This window comes from Poecilia formosa, unplaced genomic scaffold, assembly GCF_000485575.1.
Source record: "Poecilia formosa unplaced genomic scaffold, Poecilia_formosa-5.1.2 Scaffold427, whole genome shotgun sequence".
Taxonomy (NCBI): domain Eukaryota; kingdom Metazoa; phylum Chordata; class Actinopteri; order Cyprinodontiformes; family Poeciliidae; genus Poecilia; species Poecilia formosa.
Window position 1 is genome coordinate 161004 of NW_006800366.1, and position 19757 is coordinate 180760.

Here is a 19757-nt window from a genome sequence, read left to right on the forward strand (position 1 = left end):
GGTGATGACAGAACCAAATCCTCTTATACTCCAACCCGTGTTGACCCGCCTGGATGCTTTCTGTGCATCTCAGCTGAAATCCTCCTCAGATTTATGACGGCTCTCATTTCCTCCGTCTCTTTAAGAACCTGGACTGAGTAATAAACAACGTTCACCTCCAGCTCTTCCGCTGTGGAAAAACATTGAACATGTTTAATGGTATGTTTCCCAGCATACCATTAAACTTGTTCCTATTTCCTCAGGTAAAGAACTTCTGCATCACTACGGCAAGTCAAGAATCCAATCAGATCATTTAGAAGCAGAAATTAACGCCCGGTGGGAACGGAGGAGCGTCCATTGTTGCTAGTGGATGTAGCTTGTGCATCCAACTTAAGGAGCACACCAGAAACGCGTAAATACAAAAGTTCTGGCTCAGTGGTTTTTTATGTCAAGTAACATGTCATTATTGCATTTCAGTCAATGCAATTAATTCAACAAAATGATCCCATTAAAGTCCCAGCCCTAAAAAAATCCATTAAAAATCAGTTTAATTTCTGTAAATACTGTGACGTCACACCTTTTTTATATGAAGGTTATTAAAGTATTTTAGGTTCTTCTTGGGGAAGCTGCAGTTGTGTTGGTTTGTTAAAACTCTGGCTTTAACCAAACAGAAATCATTCAGATTGCTGCAGGAATCATCCCAGGAGACACACACACATGCACACACACACACACACACACTACCTGTGCTTTTCATGTTTTTAGCTCGTTAACTTCAAGGTGTGAAGGATCTGGATTGATCTGGAGTTCAATCCATTATCCGTCCACTCAGCCTCAAAGTGGAGAGACGGGAATCCATCAGAGTCAGGACTGCTCTGGGATCTGAACACCAACTCCTTAAAGTGTTTGTGACAACTGCAGCGCTGTGAAGCGTTTCAGCTGGCTGCACTCCACACCGCTAATGTGTTTCCCTCCCTGAACAAAGCTGCTCTGAGCAAAGCTTTCATTTAGGGAAGTTTCAGCTGAAACATTTTGATTTGGCCAAAGAAAAGAGAAAGTTTTCAAATACAAGGTGATAAAGTGTGAACGTTAGTCACCATCATGCATATGGAGGATCCTGACTTGTAAAAGTCACTTACATATCCAGTGGGAATACAGGGGGCGGACATGTGAATTGCTTGTCTCAATGAATAAATATCTGAGCTCAATGAGGGGTGACTCATTTCATAGAGTGCAAAAGGAAGAAATTGTGTTCGCCTCCGATTTATCAGGCTGTCAGTAAAGCTGAATCAGCTGCCGGCTCCACCAGATGTCTTATTGTCAGGACGCTCTTCGAGACATATTTAGAGTCAGACTTTCTCTGAAGAACAACGCTGATGTTCCCGCTTCCTCAATGACGACGATCCAACAGCAGCGACAGTTTCTGGGCTCTTCTATTCGCTCAACATACACCTTTAGCTTCTTTTAGCATGATAAACTGAACTGAATAGTTCAGTTCAGTCATGAATAGTTCATGACAAACAGTTAAACCTGCCCTGTGAAAACAGGAGAGGTTTGTAACTCCTGTAAGGTTAAAGTCAACAGCCATGATAACACTGATATGACCTAAGTTAATTACAAATTATGCTAACGCAGGTATGTTAAACACATCGAGTAGCTTAGGAATGACGAAGCTTCTGCTGTTGACATGTTGGCATAGGGGGCCACAAACGAAAATCTGCCCAGAGCCCCAAAAGGCCTGGGCATGTAAAGGCCTAAAACCCGCAGAGCTGTTCTCCTCACTGTTTTCGTGTTTGCGTCAGTCTGAGGAGTCGCTGACTTTAGCGGAGGACTGGAGCTCTGCCCCGCGGTTCTGACTGACTCCCAGTTCGTCTGCCGCTAATCCCCGTTTTCGCTCATGTCGTTGCGCTACGGTGACACAGCGCGGCCTGCGCGGCTCTCTGGAGTCACGAAACAAACCGGAACCGGAAAACTACCAGCACGGAGCTAACTGGGAGCTAACTGCGGAGTTTAGTACCAGCTAGCTGCAACTTTAAATCTGGAAGCTAAACTTTATAGGACGCAAGAAGAAAACTACGCTGTGTGTAAAGTTACACAATAAAAGGTGTGTGTTCATTCCTCAAAGTCATATCTTCACCATTTTATTTCTACATTTATTAATGTAAGAGTTCCAAACTAAATATGTAATTCACAAGCTATATATTTAGTTTGTAAACCCAATATTTAATTTGCAGCTAAATATTCGATTTGAAAACTAAATATTTAGCTGCAAATTAAATGTTTAGTTTGCAAATTTATTTTCAAAATGTCAAATTGTGTAATTTCACAGATAGTAATAACAGAACTAACTTAAAATGTAACTTTACAGTAAGATATAAAAGCGTTTTTTAAGTTAATAATTTTGAGTATAGATTTAAAAAGTCTTAAAACATATTTTTCCTGTTTTAAGTGAAATTATTACTGATTTAAATCTCTATACAATAATTGTTAACTTAAAACAAGCTTATATGTTAACTTTTAAGTTATTTGTGTCTTAATTTGAGTGTGTGAAGATATTTGCTCTAGAAGCCACACTAAAATGCTCGTTAAGGTTTTCTGTTTCTGTTCTCTATGCGTTTCATTTTAGACTCTCCTGTTAGCGTTTGTCTTTTTAACATCTGCTTTTGCAAAAAAAAAAATAAAAATAATTATATTTCATCAAGCTTTTAGAAATCGGATAATTTTGTTAAAAATAATTACTCTTGCGCCTTGAAGTTGTATTTTCTTCCTCTCAGTTCAACCATGTTCAGTTGTGTGTGAGTTTGCTGCCCTCTGCTGGTCACTGAAATTCAAAAAGGTCCAAATAAATCTTCACATCTCTTTAAAAATACAACAGAAAACTCATTGCTGCTGCTTCTACCTGGATGATTAAATTGCGTCAAGTCAAGATTCTGACCTAATTTGAGAAAAATAATGAGGAGCTTTGTTTGTTTTTATGACCAAACACCTAAATAAATGCTAACGCTTCTTAATCCTGCCACTTTGACACTTAATCAACATTATTATAACATTAATCACAGAAAACTGAAACAAAAAGACAACAAGCCAAATTTAACTGACATTTAATTTTTATTAATGTTTCTAAAAGTACAGCACAGACAAATTAAATCCACAGTTACAATACCATTACAGCACTTTATTGAAGCATACAGAATGAAAACATCCATGCAGATTAAAGCAGAATACTGGAGCCTAAATTTATCTAGATTACAATGGAACGCCACAGATTACCAGATTAACCTAAAATATTTTAGAGCAAAGCAAAGCGGCAGGACGAGGTGAAATCAGAAACATTCAGCGGCTGCTAAACACCGACTAGAAGCTTCAACTCGACCCAAACGACCAGCAGTGGCAGTAAACATTGATGCTGTACATTTTATCTTCTGTAAGGATTTTCACACCGTGGTGATGAATATTAAAGCAAAGCAACAACCTTAAAGGAAATGTGCAACTTAGAGCAACTGAGCGCTGAGACAATCAAACTGCTGCTGAGCCCGTAAACGGGACGTTTACAACTCTTTAGTCTGAATAAAACACATTTATTATTTCAGATTAATAACTGTCAAATCTGAAGGGTCACAAAAATATCAGGATGAGAAATTAAAATAAGAAACTAAAAGGTTTAACAATCTTTGGTTGTTTCTGACAGTAATGAAAGTATAAAGATTTATAAGTCTAATTTAGTTTAGTTTTCTTTTTTTAATGATTTCTGGAGAATTAAACAGATTCAGCTTGGAGAAGCTTGGCGAGCCAAGCTAACATTTCCATCTGCTGCAGGTAAGATATTGACTGCAAACAGCTCCACATGACCACACGCCAGTTAGTCCAAACTATCACTTTGAAACATGATTAAACTTTAACTCTGAAGTCCTGATTTATCTTATTTACATGGTAACAGTTAAAACTACATTCCTCCAGAAGAAATAAACAAAATAAAGTAAAAAAGTGACCCAGTTAAACTTATCATTACATTTTATTAAGTTTTTATTTTTTGCTCATAATAGACGTTTGTATCTCTGTGTTAAATACTCGAAAAGTACTTTTAATATCTTCACATCCATCTGATTAAATGTTTAGTATTTGCATAAAGCATTAAGGAATATTGTAGATTCGACACTTTGATTAGTTTAAGTTCTAACAAATTCTAATTTGATAACTTAAACACGTTTTTAAAATATCTTATCTGAAGATATGCACACCGGAGAGACAATGACTGGATCAGGTTTGTTTAACCTTTGACCTCTTGTGTGTGTGTGCAGCAGCCTGACCTTCAGCTCCAAACCACAAAGTGAAACAAGCAGGCACGCGCGGCGCGTTTACAGAAACCAAAGGAAATTATTGCTTTGGCTGAAACAACTATAGAAACATTCAGGAAATGAAACAGATTCAAACATTCAAAACAGAAGAAAATGTGCAAAAACTCTGAAATGTGAAATATTTATAAGTAATTCAACTTTCATATTGAAATATTTAAACACCATTTAGCATTTTTGTTTTGTTTTGTGTTTAATACTGAGCTACAAACTAACTGCTGCTGAGTGTTTTTGGCAAGAAGACGTCTCTCGTGTTCAAGTGTCCAGAAAATGTAAATTACAATCTATGGCAGTTTCAATAATACAGATACAAGGTGAAGCAGCTCATTAAGTTCATAAAACCACCAGGAGCTTTCGCTCTAAATACGTCAGAAACATCTGAACACAAAACATGTCGCTAACGGCAACATCCCAACAGATGAAATGATGAAAATGTTCATGTCTGAGGTGAAACGGCTGCGATACAATCGACACAATTCCTTAAAGCAACGATGAAACGGAGAGAAGCAGCTACAATCGCCAAGGTCATCCTGATGCTGGTGGTCTGAGCTGCAGCCGGAGGCAGTGAATGAGACGGCAAGGTCAAATTGATTCAAGGTCAAACTGGTCCAAGGTCAAAGAGACTGAAAGGTCAAACTGATTCAGGGAAATAACCAGATTATAGCATCTGCACCTGGCTTTAGCACGAGGATAACTCCACCGTAGCAGATACTTTCCACACTTTCTGCTGCGTTTGAACTTCTCGTCCACATGCTAACTGCTAACTTAGCGCTTTTTGTTGCTAAACTTATTTCTGTTGAAATGGACCGCAGAGATCTGGGCTAAGATCTGGATTTATTTGGTTAAAAAAGTTCTTTAATGTGTTTAAAGTCCAGTTCTGTTGGTAAGGTGTGAATGCTAAGCTAACTCTGGTCCTCCATACCTTGTTGTGGGTTCGGTTAAAGTGAACTCTGGTTCGGTTTGAATACTTATGAGAACACCAAGTGGACCAGAGACCGCTCCAAAAGCAGGAAGTGGACTACAGCGCAGAGCATTCTGGGTAAATACAACCAAAACAAACACGCTAGGCCAGCAGGAGAAATGGCTTGAGGCTTTTGGCCAAAGACAAGGAGGAAATGCTCAGCAAACAGCGAAACACACAAAGACGGGATGTCCAGGTGAAAGACGGAGGAAGAATGTAAAGGTGTGCTATGTAGAATTAGGTAGGTAACATTACAGACTCCAGAGTCCCCCTAGTGGTCTAGAAGACTTCCTAATTGTTTTTTGTTTTCAGAGTTTCTCTGTCACATTTGTTTTTTTTGTTTTTGTTGTTGTTTGTGTGTTTTGGAGTTTGCATTGCGACACTTGCACCTCTCTGCCACTAATTCAAATAAAAGAGGAGCTTCATTGTTTTGGGAGAATGATGAGTCAGAGTGGAGCCCCGCAGTTAGAGGACTTTAGAAAATATCTGTAAATACCAAAGATCTACTCTAAACATTTAGAACTGCCTAATCTAACAGTTCACACATCATATATACCTCAATATGGATGAATACACATAGTAAAACCAAGTTAGCGATACAGCTGAAGCTAACATTCAGTCTTCGTTATCTCTCCCCTCTGAGGGGTTCAGCCAATCAGCAGCCAGGAATATAAATTCTGATTTGCATTTGGTTTAGGATAATTTACGAGGATTTTATTGTACAAAACAATCCATGAATTATTTGGAGTTACGCCTCACAGAAAAATGTGTGAACACTAAAAGTAGGCGGGGCTCCACTGACCTCTCAGGATCAACTTCCTGTGTGATATTTTAACTTCTTCGGTCAATTATCGCCACCTGCTGGCCCAGATTCTGGTGTTGCTGTAAGTTTTCATGTGGACAGACGTGTCAGCCTGACATGCAGACGGTGTGGAGGCCTGAGGGCGACCAGGAGCAGGCGGAGTGCCGGGGACGGTGAGCTGGTGGCAGTGACGCCATGATGCTAGCTGGGGAACGCCTCCAGCGGGTCGGGGAACCGTCAGCGTGACGCTTCGCCAGCCCGCTGAAGGTCGCCTGGGGGTCAGGGGGTCACAGGTTGACAAGGTGGAGGTCGGAGGCGGAGAAGTGGGGGCACAGAGCCATGTCCGGGTTCTTCAGCTGCCGCAGGATCCGCCGGTGGAACTTGGAGCGGACCCGGTTGAACTCCATGATGTCACTGGGATCCTCCTCAATCCAGAACCGCTGGAACTCCTGCATCAGGTAACCTATTGATCCATAGATAGATAGACAGATGGACGGATGGATGGATGGATGGATGGATGGATATTTCAAAACTAAATATTTAATTAGCAAGATAAATGTTTAGTTTGAGGCTATTTATTTAGCTTCAAACTAAATATTAGCACAGAGCTAATTGCTTGGTTTAGAGCTACATATTCAGGTCGGTTTCCTAACTAAACATTTAGCTCCATACTTAATATATAGCTAGCAAGCTAGGCATTTCATTTGAGGCTAAAATTTAGCAGCTAAATATTTAATTAGAAAGATAACTAAATATTTAGTTAGCTTTAATAAGCTAAATATTTCTAACTAAATATTTAGCTTGATTTGATTAGCAAGCTTAATATTTAGATCAAACTAAACATTTATCTAGCCAACTTAACTTGGTGAAAATTTGACTTTGGGAACTGATCCCCCTTGTTTTTCTCTTCTGAAAAACTAAATAACCCAAATTATTTCTGCTAATTTTTTATTGTGTAACTTTACAAAAGTTTTTAATAGACTGCGTGTCTAACGCTCTAATGCTAGCTCCTACACCCTTCGTCCCTCAGCTGTAGGAAGTTTTATTTATTACTGAATAGATAATTAACATTATTACGGCAATGATGAGCCAAAATATGCTTTTCTAACAAGATGACAACTTTTTTGATACATTTTTCAGTTTTGCTCTTCAATGTTTTTGTTCCCAGTTGTTAAAATGTGATTGTTCTTGTTGTTGAGTTGTTTTTTGTGTGAGCTCACAGAAGATCTGCTGGAAGTGCTGCAGGCCGGCCATCTCCGGCGCCACGTTGTACAGGTGGGTCTTCAGGGCGCCGCTCACCAGCAGCGAGTAGGCCAGGTCCGTGATGTTGATGCCCACGATGGCGAACGAATATCTGGACGGAAACAACAGACGGTGATCTACGATCTCAGGATCAGAACCTAAAGTTTGGACCAGTAAACTTTAAGCAGAACATTCTGTCTGAGCAGAGTCTGCAGCAGAACTCCGGTCCAGTTGAACCTTCAGGTTCCCTGAACCCACCGTCCCTTTAAGAAGCATCCACACCCCGTCAGAGCTGAGTACTAGTTACATTTACTCAGTTGCATTTACTTGAGTAACTATTTTGAAAAACTGTACTTTTAGGAGTATTTTTACTATGCTGTACTTTTTATTTTTACTTGAGTAATTTTATTATGAAGTATTTCTACTCTTACTGGAGTAAAATGTCTGGATTTTCTACCCACTGAATGAAAAAAAAAAAACATGTTTTAACCAAAAACTCACCAGACAAAGACACACCTGCAGTTTTTATTAAAATTTCAAAGTTATTTTACTGAAAGATAATTTTGCCTGATTTTGTTTATTTTTTTGCTCCTTATATGAATTATTGTCATTTTTGTCCTTAAAATTCCAAATTTTACCCTTAATTTTATATTTTGGTCCATCTGATTATGTAGTTTTTAAATACTAAATGATTAATAATTTGATCAGTTATCAGTACTTGAGCAGACTTTTTACCAAATACTTTTTGACTTTTATTTGACTCATTTCTTGGCTACTTTTTACTCCTAGTTGAGTATACATTTTGGGAACTCTGCCACCTTTGCAGACAGTAAACTTTTCATATTTTATCACATTACAACCAAAAACAATGGCATTTATTGTTTTTATTTTTTGTGACAGACCAACATAATGTGAAGGACAAACTTACAGAAAACTGCAGAGATGCTGAAACACTGAGTTCATTTAACTAAAGGCTAAAACTAACCTGTTTAGAGTTGCTTTTGAACCATAATTAACTGATCATTAATTAAATCCAATATTTGTTCTCAAATCAGTGACTGTATGATGTTGTTGTGACTTTTTATCTTTGTGTTTTTATGATGTAAAGCTCTTTGTTGCTGTAACGTGTTATACAAATAAAATTAGCTGATTGATTAATCAATTAAAACATTTTAAACCAGCACAACTGAACCCTCAGGTTCAGTTGAGCTGAACCTGAGGGTAAGACACTAACTGCTCATAACCGCTCCACTGACTCACAGAGACTCACCCGATGGCTTTGTCAGGGACCTTCTGCTCCCAGTCAGGCTGGTTCAGCTCACTGTGGACGACACGCCGTGAGTCACGGTGGGAAGCAGCACACACACGCACGCACGCACACACACACACACACACACACNCACACACACACACACACACACACACCCACACGCACTGTAAGCTGCTTTACATGAGCTGGTTCAGAGACGTATAGAAACTCTGAGCTGCGGTCGCTTTAACGATGCAATATGAACTAATAAATATAAATACTGTAATAAAGTCTCAGCGGTTCTGATCAAATAAAAGCCGCTGCTGCATCAGCAGACCCAGAATTTATTTTCAACTGAAAAACCAAACACACACAGGAAAAAGTGTGTGTTTGCTTTTTTGTTTTTGCTTTTTTGTCATATTTAAAGGTTTCAAATGATCTAAATATCAAACAAATCTAAATAAAAACAAATATAGTTACTCAGGAAAAATATATATTTTTAGGAGTATTTTACTATCTTGTAATTTTTACTCATAGTTGAATAAAGTTGTTTGTTCTTCATGCAGGGAATGAAAAACAAACATTTGGTTTTAACCAAAGACACAAACTAAGAGTTTATGTCAGAGAGAGACCTCTTGTTTCTATACCAGCTTTGTTATTTTAATGGTATTTTCTATCTGCTGAAACTTTTGTGGCTTTAGGAGGTCAAATAAAAACACAAACACACCATAAACTTTAACATGTTAGCTAATAAAGATGGTAACAATCAGGTCAGATTATTATTATTCTTTGTCTGATCTCAACATTTATTTGATAATCTGAAACATTTAAATGTGACAAATTGCAAAAACTAAACAAGTCTGTATTTTACAGCTTTCTTTTTTTAAACTTTAGACCTTTAAGTAACAGAGAAACTATTTAAATGCAGTTTATCTACATGAAACATGACCCTGAAGGACAAATCAATGAAAGGTCAATGCAAGTGAATGAAAGTGGAGGTTAGTACCTGGGCTTTCTGTGAGAACTCCTAGATGGACAGAAAGTAAAGGAGTGCGCAGAAATGAAGGTGGAGAGCAAAACAAACAGAAGAATCTTCATTTGAGAAATGAGACGAGTCAGTGAGAAGCAGCAGCAGTCAGAGAACAGTGAGGCAGCGATGGCATGGAGCGAAGCAGGCAGAGAGATGGATGCTAGCAGCGGCTGGTCAGACTTTAACTAGCCAGTAACACAGACTGATCTCAGGTCAGGAAACGTCACGCCAACATACTTGTGCTTTGGCTGCAGTGAGTCCTGGAGCATCTGCAGCGCCGCGGTTCTGTCATGTTCTGCAAAATACCTGCAGAGATCCAGAGCAGGTGGACAGATGCTCAGCAAGGCAAACACTGCAGCTAGCTTCCTCTGCAAAACAACAACGAGTTAGCGTGTTTTCAGATTAACAGCTATAAACTAACAGGAGCCATTTGTAAAAAAACACAGGAAAATTAATAGCAATAATTTCTGTCAATTTGCCTTTAAGAGAAAAACTGTCAACGTCTCACTGTTTTCATTCATTTATAAATGTCACAGAAACAAAATATTTCATTAGTAAGTTAATTATTTAGTCTACCAGCTAAAAATTTAGTTCCAACCTTAATATTTAGCTGAAAGCTATTTATTTAATTAGCAAGCTCCAACTAAAATGTTCAACTCAGAGCTAAATATTTAGTTTGAGGATAAATATTTAGTTAGCAAGCTACAATTTAGTTCACAAAGTTTAAAACTAGATATTTAGTTTGAAGCTTAATATCTAGCTAGAAAGCTCTAGCTAGCTAAATATTGAGATAGAAAGCTCAATATTTAGCTTTAACCTCAACATTTAGCTCTGAGCTAGCTAATTTAGCTTGTAAGCTAAATATTTATGAAGCTAAGTGTGACATTTATAATTGGATGAATAACACAAACATGACTTTAGTAAGTAAATTCCAGTTTTTGCCTCTAATTAATTTGAATTATTGTTGTTAGTTTGACCCTGTTTCCAGGCGGCGCCCCGAAGTGTGACAGTTTGTTGGTTTTCTGGGTTCTGAGCTTACAGCAGGTTCTGCAGGCCCAACAGGCCCATCCCTCTGAAGTCAGTCTTGGGATCATTGCCTTGGAAACCGATTTCACACCACTGCTTGGAGATGCGCCCGGTGAGGGGCGTGTCGGGACGCAGCTCCTTCCACAGCTACAACACAGAACCAGAAGCTCACAAAGCCATGACATCATCATCTGGGCTTTCCCAAATAGTTTAAAGGTGCAGCGATACTAGTGCATGTAAACATCTGAATATGGAGAAAGCAGCACTGAGCTCCACAAGCTAGGCCTAAACCATCATAAGCATTAGCTATGCTAACGCTGCAGTGCTAATCATAAACATTAGCTATGCTAACGCTACAGCACTACACAGACTGCTGCATAGACAGTCTTCATCCACTTCAAAATAAGAGCTTGAATATAAATGTCCAAATACTTGAACTTAACAGTTGATAAGCAAAACCTTACCACAGATGTCAAAATTTATTGAACTAAAGGTTTACAAAACAAACAAGTGAATTAGCGCTGTGGAAAATATTCAAAAAATTAAACTTAGGAGAAGTGCCCTAAACATTTTAAAAGTTGGTAAAAAAAAGCTGAATCACAAAGTAAGTAATTAGCTCCTCTATTAGCAGAACTGTCCCCACCACTGAATTAATAAACCAGTTGAATATTTCCTCTGCTCATTCTGGGTTTTCCCAGCAGACTGCTGTACCTTCATCAGCATGCTCTCATGTTCGGTGTTTTCAGAGTCGTACGGCTCCCTGCGGAGCTTCTCCACCTCAGCCATCAGACTCCGGTAGCCCACGATCTGCAGCAGGCTGGCCTGCAGCGAGACGCCCAGCCTGGAGGCACAGAGACAGCCAAAGTGACCTCTGACCTCAGTTACAAGTACACTCAGGATAAAACGGAGTCGTACTGCGGGTTGGTGTCCGGGTTGATCTTCTTCAGGGCCATGATGTCGTCGATGGTCTTCTCCACCTGGTCAGGATGGACGCTGAGGGCCGACCGCAGCAGCTGCACAGGAAGAGAAGAGGGAGACGTGAAGGAGAATAGGCAGAGAACAGGCGTGTTTATTTATCCGACATGCCGGGACTGCAGACTGGTACCTCATACTTGGAGTAACGCAGAGACGACTCTGAAAGGAGAACGTTGAACAGCGTTAGTAAAAATGATGAGAATACCAAATAACTGTAATTATTATCATATTAATGCAGTGCTGCAGGTCAGACAGGGATCAGGATTTTAAAACTGAATTTTCCAAACAGTAAAGATGGAAACAGAGATTCAGTTTTTACACAACATTCAGCAGCTTTTTTTTTTTTTACTTTTTTAAAAATAAAATCTTGATTTAAAAACATCTTCTTGTTTTTACTCCTGTCAGTTTTATGTTTTTTTAAAGGTTTTGTTGGCTCTAGTTGGCCTCAGGCCTTTATTTGAAAGTAGTTTGACAGGAAAGAGGGTTGTGAGAGAGGGGGAAGACATGCAGCAAATGTCACCAGGCCGGAAATTGAACCTGTGACCACCAGCATGAGGACTAAGGCCTCAATACATGGGTTGTGCTTTGCCCCTGCACCATCACAGCACCCCTGTCAGTTTTATGTTTTATGTGTTTTTAGGCTCATTGCCATTTTATAGCAAATCCAGTAACTATGTTACCTTCAGTGTTTATAAAAATGGTACATATATCTAATGTGATCTAAAACTTATTTCACTTCCAGATTTAACTCCTTGAAATTAAGAAACTCCTGTTCTTTCTGAAGCACCGCCTCCAGGAAGTCATCCCAACATGGCTCCTATTAACCCTTTAGCGTTTTTACCAGCGCTGCTCTTAGCAGCAGCTGAAAGGTAGACTTTAGCAAACTGCAGATGTTTGCTAATTGCTGCTGGCTAGTCTAGAGGAACTGAGCGGGGGAGGAGATGTGCCTGGAGGGCGGGGCTAGGTCCACCCAGGCCATTCAGCTCCATGGCAGCTGAATGGTTGCCATGGAGACTAAAGGATTTCTCAAACATGAAAGAATCAAAGCAATAATGCAGGTTTGATTTTGATGAGAGAATAATATATAATATGAAGGAAAAATTTAGAAAGTTAATTTTACATGATACTGTTACTTTAAAGTTTGAACTGAAGACAGAGAAATGTGGTGAATACTTTCTGACCTCTGACCTCTGCAGCTGCTGTTCCAGGTTATTAATGGATTCATTTCTGAACCTACAGTAATGAAGTCGGAACAAGTTCTAAACTTGAGGGAATCTTTCACTGCAGAGATTTGTTTCCTTTTCTTATGTAAAGTTAAGCGTGGCGCAGCATGCAAATATGGCGGTGCGCCGGGGCAGCATGCAGGGGCAGCATGCAGGGGCAGCATGCAGGGGCAGCATGCAGGGGCAGCATGCAGGGGCAGCATGCAGGGGCAGCAGCGTGCAGGTGGCGGCGGCCCACCTATCTTCAGAGTCCTGCGTGCTCCCGGCTTGTTGCTGTAGCAGATCCTCTGCAGCTCGCAGCGGCCTGTAAACTTCCTGGTGACGAACTTCAGGCCTCGCCACAGACATTTACAGTAGAGGAAGACGAAGAACTGGGTCACCACTCTGCAGAGGAGGAACAAAAAAGAAACACAAAACACACCCAGAGGGTGAAATCTGATTTTACAGATTTCATCATTATTTCTAATTTTAAAAGGTGAAAATTAGAATTCATTTGGTACATAATAACATTAAGATTGTTCATTATCTTAGTTTTTTTTTGTTTTGTTTTTTTGTTACAAACAGATGAAGATTCAATGCTGGGGGTGGGGGTTCAGTCTGAAGATGTTTTCACTTCTGACCAAAAGCTTCTGAACTGATTTGAGTTCAGATTTTCTACAAACTCTGGAAATCTTTTCATTTTTAAAGTTTGTGGATTGAAACATTTTTCTGTGGTAAATCTGGACGATCCAGATTCTAGATTTTTACTGGTCCAAGATTGTCCTGATACGTAAAAAAGTCCTTTACTTTACTGCTTGCTGTGTGGCAAAAATATGATAAATATGAGTTTTTATAAGTTTAAATTCTAATAAACATTAGAACTGGAGGACATTTCAAAAATTCAAAATAAATAAACAAAACAAAACAACAGAAACAACAAATAAGATGAATTATAAAGTCTTCAAAAAAGTTCTAGTTGAGACCAAAACACCAGACTGAAAACTTTTATCATCCAATATTTAGTAGAATGAGAAAAATGATAAATCATGCAAATGTTAGTTTTAATCTATCATGTGATTAATTGATTTATTGATTAAAACTATAACTGTTTTGGATTCAGATCGCTGGCTCTGTTGAAAGTTTTTAAAACAAGATAAAGAAGACCAACTGAAATGAATTCATTTCTGTTTGTAATGAGATCAGAGTTAATCTGACAGGGAATCAGAGAAGAGGGCGGACCGCCATGCAGCAGCAGGTTATTTCTGACAGCAGAGCCTGAGTCGGCCTGCAGGGAGCAAACCTCCAGCAGCCTGAGAAGAATCACATCTGCATGTTCAAAACGCAGACCGTCTTCACGTCCAGATCAGCCTGAGCCAAACGGCAAAGCAGGACTAAAGCTGCTGCAGGAGCAGAGCTGCGTGCTAAACGGCCCAGACTGACTCAGTCGCTTCCTCTTCGCCTCCAGGGGAAAACAAACGGCAACAAGAAGGAAAACGGGATTCTGACTCCAACCAGTTTCACATCCTGGTGCTTCATTCTAAACTCTGAGTATCAAAACGAGCTGCAAACCTGAACAACGGTCTGCAGTCATTAACTCACTGAAATGATATCTCTTCTTACAACAAGAGTTCAGATTCAGCAAAAAGAAAAAAAAAACACGCAGCTGTTTCAGCAGCACCTGCACAAAAACACGACGTTTGTGCTTGCAGTTCGAACTGAAGCATTGATAGGAGTTAAAGACAAAGAAATAAACAGCAACACCATAATGTTAGCATTGCAGAACCATAAATAAATAAAGTTAATAATTACTATTTTAACAAATAATTAGCACAGCTAGCTGCAACAGGAGGTTAGAAAAGTATCGGTTTCTACTTTCCAGGTCACATATTTAAATATTCTGGGATATTTAATAATGTTTTTATTGTAATAATGACAGTAGAAATAAAAATAACAGCTGAAATGTAATCCTCACTTGTTCTTGTTTATGTTAGCATTGCAGCGCAGCTAGCTTTAATAGCAAGCTAAAAGAGTTTTATTCCTTTCAGGAGTTATCACTTTCGAACTGGTTATTTTATCTCCATAAATGAAGAACAGAAACTAAAATAAGAAATGAAGCCTCTTCTGTTTATGCCTAGCTAGTTAGCTTTAGCTCCGCAGCTGCCACAGAAAATCAGATTAAAGCAGCAAGAGTTCAGATTATAGAAAACAAATACTGAATGCTAAATTATTGCATTATACTGAAATAATACAACATGGCTAAAATAGTAAAGTTCCAGCAGTTTAAAGGTTTCTTTTAGAGTGATAACTGTATTCTAAATTAGAATAAAAAAATATGACCAGAAATATATTTTGAAATTATTTTAAGCTTCTGGTTAAAAACTAAAAGCCTCTACATTATGTCATGTCATGTTATCTGTTTAATTTCTTTTAAGTCTCTAGCAGTGTAAACATGTCCTTTAAAATCGGCTGGATTTTATTATTTACATCCAGCAGCTCAGCAGACAGTTTTGCCAGCCATCATTACCTATTAATCTGATTCTGGTGTTTATCATCCAAAGGTTGAACAGTCACAGACCCTGAAATGGAGTCATGATAATCTGGATATTACCAGTTTAATAAATTACAGACAGATTTAAAAAGCGTGATTTTTCCAGGATTAAAATCCTCTGAAATAAGAAGCTGTCCAACATGCTGGGCTCTAAGCAGAGCGGCTCTTTCTGTGCCTGCAGATAAACTCCGTTCATGAATTAATCAGATGTTTTATTGGCTCGGTTCGCCCATAAGCCACGCAGGTAAAAACCCATTCGGTTCAGTTCGGTTCCGTCTGCCTTTCAAGCCTCCATCTTGATTCCTACCGGAGGAAGTGCTTCATCTTGGCGGCTCCTGCTGGTTCGGTTCGGTTCGGTTCGGTCCTGGACCTGAGGACAGAACAGATTCTCTGTTATTCAGGCCCGGATATCCGGAGCTGTCCGCGGTGCTGACGGGCCGCCGCGCCGAGCCTGATCCCCGGAACCCTGCAGGATCGGTTCGGTCCGGTCCGGTAGCAGGTCCAGAAGTGAAATGTTTTCTTACCTGTTCTGATGACACGAGGGGATGCAGCGGAGGGATTCTGCGTTTGTTGCCCAGCTACAGCTTCAGCTGTGCCTCCATGACGGCCACCGACGGTATGGCAAGCCGTCACCACATTTAGTCTGACACACTGGAGCCAATACGTCATCGATCGCTAAGTTCCGTTTTTTTGAACGCATGGATGATTTAAGAGGAAAAACAACTCAGTGTGAGTTTAACTAAACAACAGGCGTCCCAAAAGTATTCATACACCGTTCATACGTTTCTTCTTCTTTACTGATATTCTGAAAAGTGTGGCATGCATTTGTAGCCACCGTTCTCTGCAGGTTGGTCGGAGAACATATGAAAGTCTCAGTCTGGATTTTGACTAGGCCTTTCTAAGCCATGAATTCTTCCACAGTGTGAGGATGCCACCTAAAATAACTGAAAAAATAAAAATAAAATAAATAAATAAAACTTTTAACTGAGTTTGAACCCCTCTGGTAAAACCTGAAAAGCAGGCTGAGCCCAAAATTATTCATACCCCTGGAAGATTAAGATTTAAAATAATATCAAACCTGACCAACAGGTTTCTTTTGAAATGATATTAACATTCTGGATAAACATAGCTGTAGATTATGATATAACATTTCTATTTAAACTAATTAAAGTTCTATGAGGCCTTAATAAGTGCAGCTAAAAAACTAATTTTTCATTGTTGATTTTTGGTTCACTGCTGGCTGTTTGATTCGCTCCTGGATGTCAATTGAACGCAAAATATAAAAATTATTTCAGAACTGAACTGATGTTATGATTCCAGATGTCGTCTTGTTATGACGGTCTCTGATAAATGCTAAAATGACTTGCCATAGCGCTGAAAGCTGCAGCGCATGCAGACACTGCAGCGGACAGACATGCATCATCCCGGCGCTGCATGGTTTGTTTCTGCAGCTCAGGACGAATCCAGAAAACACGTCGATCATCAGAATCCCGCTGGATTCTGGGAAATGTAATTTAAAAAAAAAAAATCCGGCCTGGCATTAGGATGTACGGGTTTGCTTCTAGTCCGTTATTTTCTCACCACTTGGTGGCGCTGTACCAACGTCTTTGTCCTCATAATAAACATTTTCCTCAGATTCTAAACTTTTCCTCTGAGAGGAATCTTTATTGTTATTTATTAAAGTTAGTCACATACAACCCAGAGATGTGCTGATTTATGGATTTATTATCCGAGTAAAGAAACTAAAATGTTTTGAAGCCTGAATTTATCAAACTCACCACTAGATGGCACCAAATCCATCAGTTTGAACAGGAGACAGACTGCAGATTTCATTAAAAAATCTATTTATTAATGAAACAGTAAACTGTGTCAGCATGGTAACATGTTCCTCTGATGGCATAAACTCATTTACAGCATCTTTATCTTTGGTGAATTAATAACAAAACATAACACAAGGCAAATAATTTGGTATTTAGACGACAGACTCTTTTACATCCAGTCCCAGATATTTACTGTAAATTAATTTAATAACCTCCTAAGGTGGCGAAGCTTCAATCTATGGAGGCACAGATGAAACAAAATGACACTTAGTGGAAAAAGTTTCAGCTCTGATTCACAAAGCAAAACGATAAAAAGCTGTAGAGGGTAAACATTCACGTGTTTCTTCATGTAAAGTGCAGCTCAGAGTTATAAATAATATACAGACTGGCTGAAGTCCAACTGGAAAGCTTTAGCGATGCACAATACATCGGCATCGGACGATGTTCACCATTCAGGAAAATATCAGAATCGTATATTTACATATACATATGAAGAAAAGGAACGTCCAAAATGTCAATGTCAACATCATCAGTATCGGCTGATCGGCCATTTTGTAACGCATCGTACCGGTTGGATGAGTGAAACTGGGCCGATAAACAGCTGATGTTTATTTCTGTGCTGTTTGTGTCACAGGAAGGGGTGGGACTTGGTCATGTGACTCATCGTGATGTAGCAAAGGATTCTGGGATGTTAAACTTAAGCAGGATGGCTGTTTATTCATGATGTCAAAAAAGACAATAAATATATCCGATATCAGTTTTTGGCAACATAACAGTAGTTTTAATATCAGATATTGATATTGGCACAAATCTGGATATCACTGCATCTCTAAAATAAAATAAAGTTGAATATAATATTATTAGTATTATTAATGTTACCGTTCATCAGACTCTGAAATCAGTCCGGTTGTATCAGTTTATCCGGATGAAACCATTCAGATGGTTTCACCGTTTCATATGTTTACAGTTTTGCTTAATTTTTGGTCACATTTCACTTTTTGGAAAGTATCCGAGTCCTTCGGAATGTTTAGTAACAACCTGAAATCAGTTTTCACCAAATTTAAGGCAAACATTTAAAGTTATTTTAAAATAATTTACCCAGTCTACTGTAAGAAATGTGATGATGTAGAAATAGTCCAGAGAAATACAAACCTTTACCTTTCTGCACCCTTTAGGTCAAGAGGATAGTTAAAGAATAATTATTTTATTTTGTTTGGTTAATGCTCAGAATCTGATTTTTGTTTTATGCATGGAGATCAGAACCAGCAGACTGAAGAATTTTAAAAACAATTTATCTCTGAGACTCAGTCAAATGTGGAACTACAAAAATAAAGATTGATGAATGTGTAACAGCTTCAGCTCACTGGTTCTGAAATGGTTTGTTTACTGGAGGCAGGAAGGGAAGACTGGGCCACATGCTGGTGCAGTGAGGAGTGCAGAGACCGATGGTCCAACCTGCTAAACTTATCAGGAATATTTAATATTCTCTAACAGGAACAGTCACATAATTCAGAGGTTCAGAAACAGGAAAAACTAAAAGGTCTGTGACCCGGACTGTAAACCGTCTGCCTGGATTTGGAGCAGAAAACGATCCGGTGTAACTCGTAACAGTAACTGGCCTCGGTTACAGAACCTGGTTCCATCAGAGAGTTGTGAACATCACGACCGATCTGGTTCTCTGAGTGTCTCCGCCTGCAGCCAGCAGCCGGTCGGCGGCCGGATCAGAGACGGCGTCGGCTACCTGCGGGTCGGCGCCGTCCGGAACGGCGGAGAGCGTCGGCACGGCGTTGAACATGATGAAACCCACGGTGATGATGATGAACGAGACGATGTACAGCACAGAAAACTGAGCAGAAAACAACATGGAGACGACAGAAGGCCGATTTAGTAACAGCACTGACGACCAGCGAATGCACTAAACATGCAATACCAGCGATGGCCACTAGGTGGTCAGAGTCCTGATGGCAGTCAGCCTCACCTTGTAGCTGAAGAGGAAAAGGCCGCAGAAGAGGCTGAACAGGTCGGCGGTGAGCAGCGACAGGTTGACGGCCGTGGCGCTGGTCAGCCTCACCACCACCGGCATGAAGCTGTACAGAGCGTACATGCACAGGGCGTAGACCGCAAACAGCATGACTGCAGCACAACAACGCATGACTGTTACTTAGCAACCAGAGACAGGAAGCACCATCACAGGTTCACATAAAGCTGCTGACTTACAGATGTAAAGATCCCATTTTATCGCTTTAACAGCATTGATTTCTAGTGCAGCCCTGAAATCACAAAGCAGACGAATAAACTCAAAGCTGTAGAAAGAGAAGCTCCAACATGGAGGCTAACGGCTCCGACATGGAGGCTAACGCTAACGGCTCCGACATGGAGGCTAACGGCTCCATCATGGAGGCTAACGGCTCNGCTAACGCTAACGGCTCCGACATGGAGGCTAACGGCTCCATCATGGAGGCTAACGGCTCTGACATGGAGGCTAACGCTAATGGCTCCGACATGGAGGCTAACGGCTCCGACATGGAGGCTAAAGACTCCGACATGGAGGCTAACGCTAACGGCTCCGAC

At 39.8% G+C, this 19757-nt stretch overlaps 2 protein-coding genes across 2 annotated transcripts in view; both read right to left on the reverse strand.

The window, feature by feature from the left end:
* Positions 1-5602: 5602 nt before the first annotated feature.
* Positions 5603-16003, reverse strand: elmod1 (ELMO/CED-12 domain containing 1). Its single transcript, XM_007577061.2, has 11 exons — positions 15891-16003; positions 15674-15736; positions 13078-13223; positions 11747-11775; positions 11557-11654; positions 11353-11482; positions 10655-10788; positions 9853-9921; positions 8607-8657; positions 7315-7448; positions 5603-6557 (listed from the first exon to the last, which is right to left on the reverse strand). Exons 2-11 carry the CDS (start codon positions 15688-15690, stop codon positions 6382-6384), a joined length of 984 nt encoding a protein of 327 aa, XP_007577123.1. The 5' UTR covers positions 15691-15736; positions 15891-16003; the 3' UTR covers positions 5603-6381.
* A 1190-nt stretch (positions 16004-17193) lies between these two features.
* Positions 17194-19757, reverse strand: part of slc35f2 (solute carrier family 35 member F2) — a 5894-nt gene continuing 3330 nt past the window's right edge. Inside the window, exons 7-9 of the mRNA XM_007577063.2 lie at positions 19404-19456; positions 19165-19319; positions 17194-19032 (exon numbers count right to left, since the gene is read on the reverse strand). Coding sequence (XP_007577125.1) covers positions 18829-19032; positions 19165-19319; positions 19404-19456 — 412 coding nt within the window. The 3' untranslated portion in view covers positions 17194-18828. The remainder of the gene's footprint in view (positions 19033-19164; positions 19320-19403; positions 19457-19757) is intronic.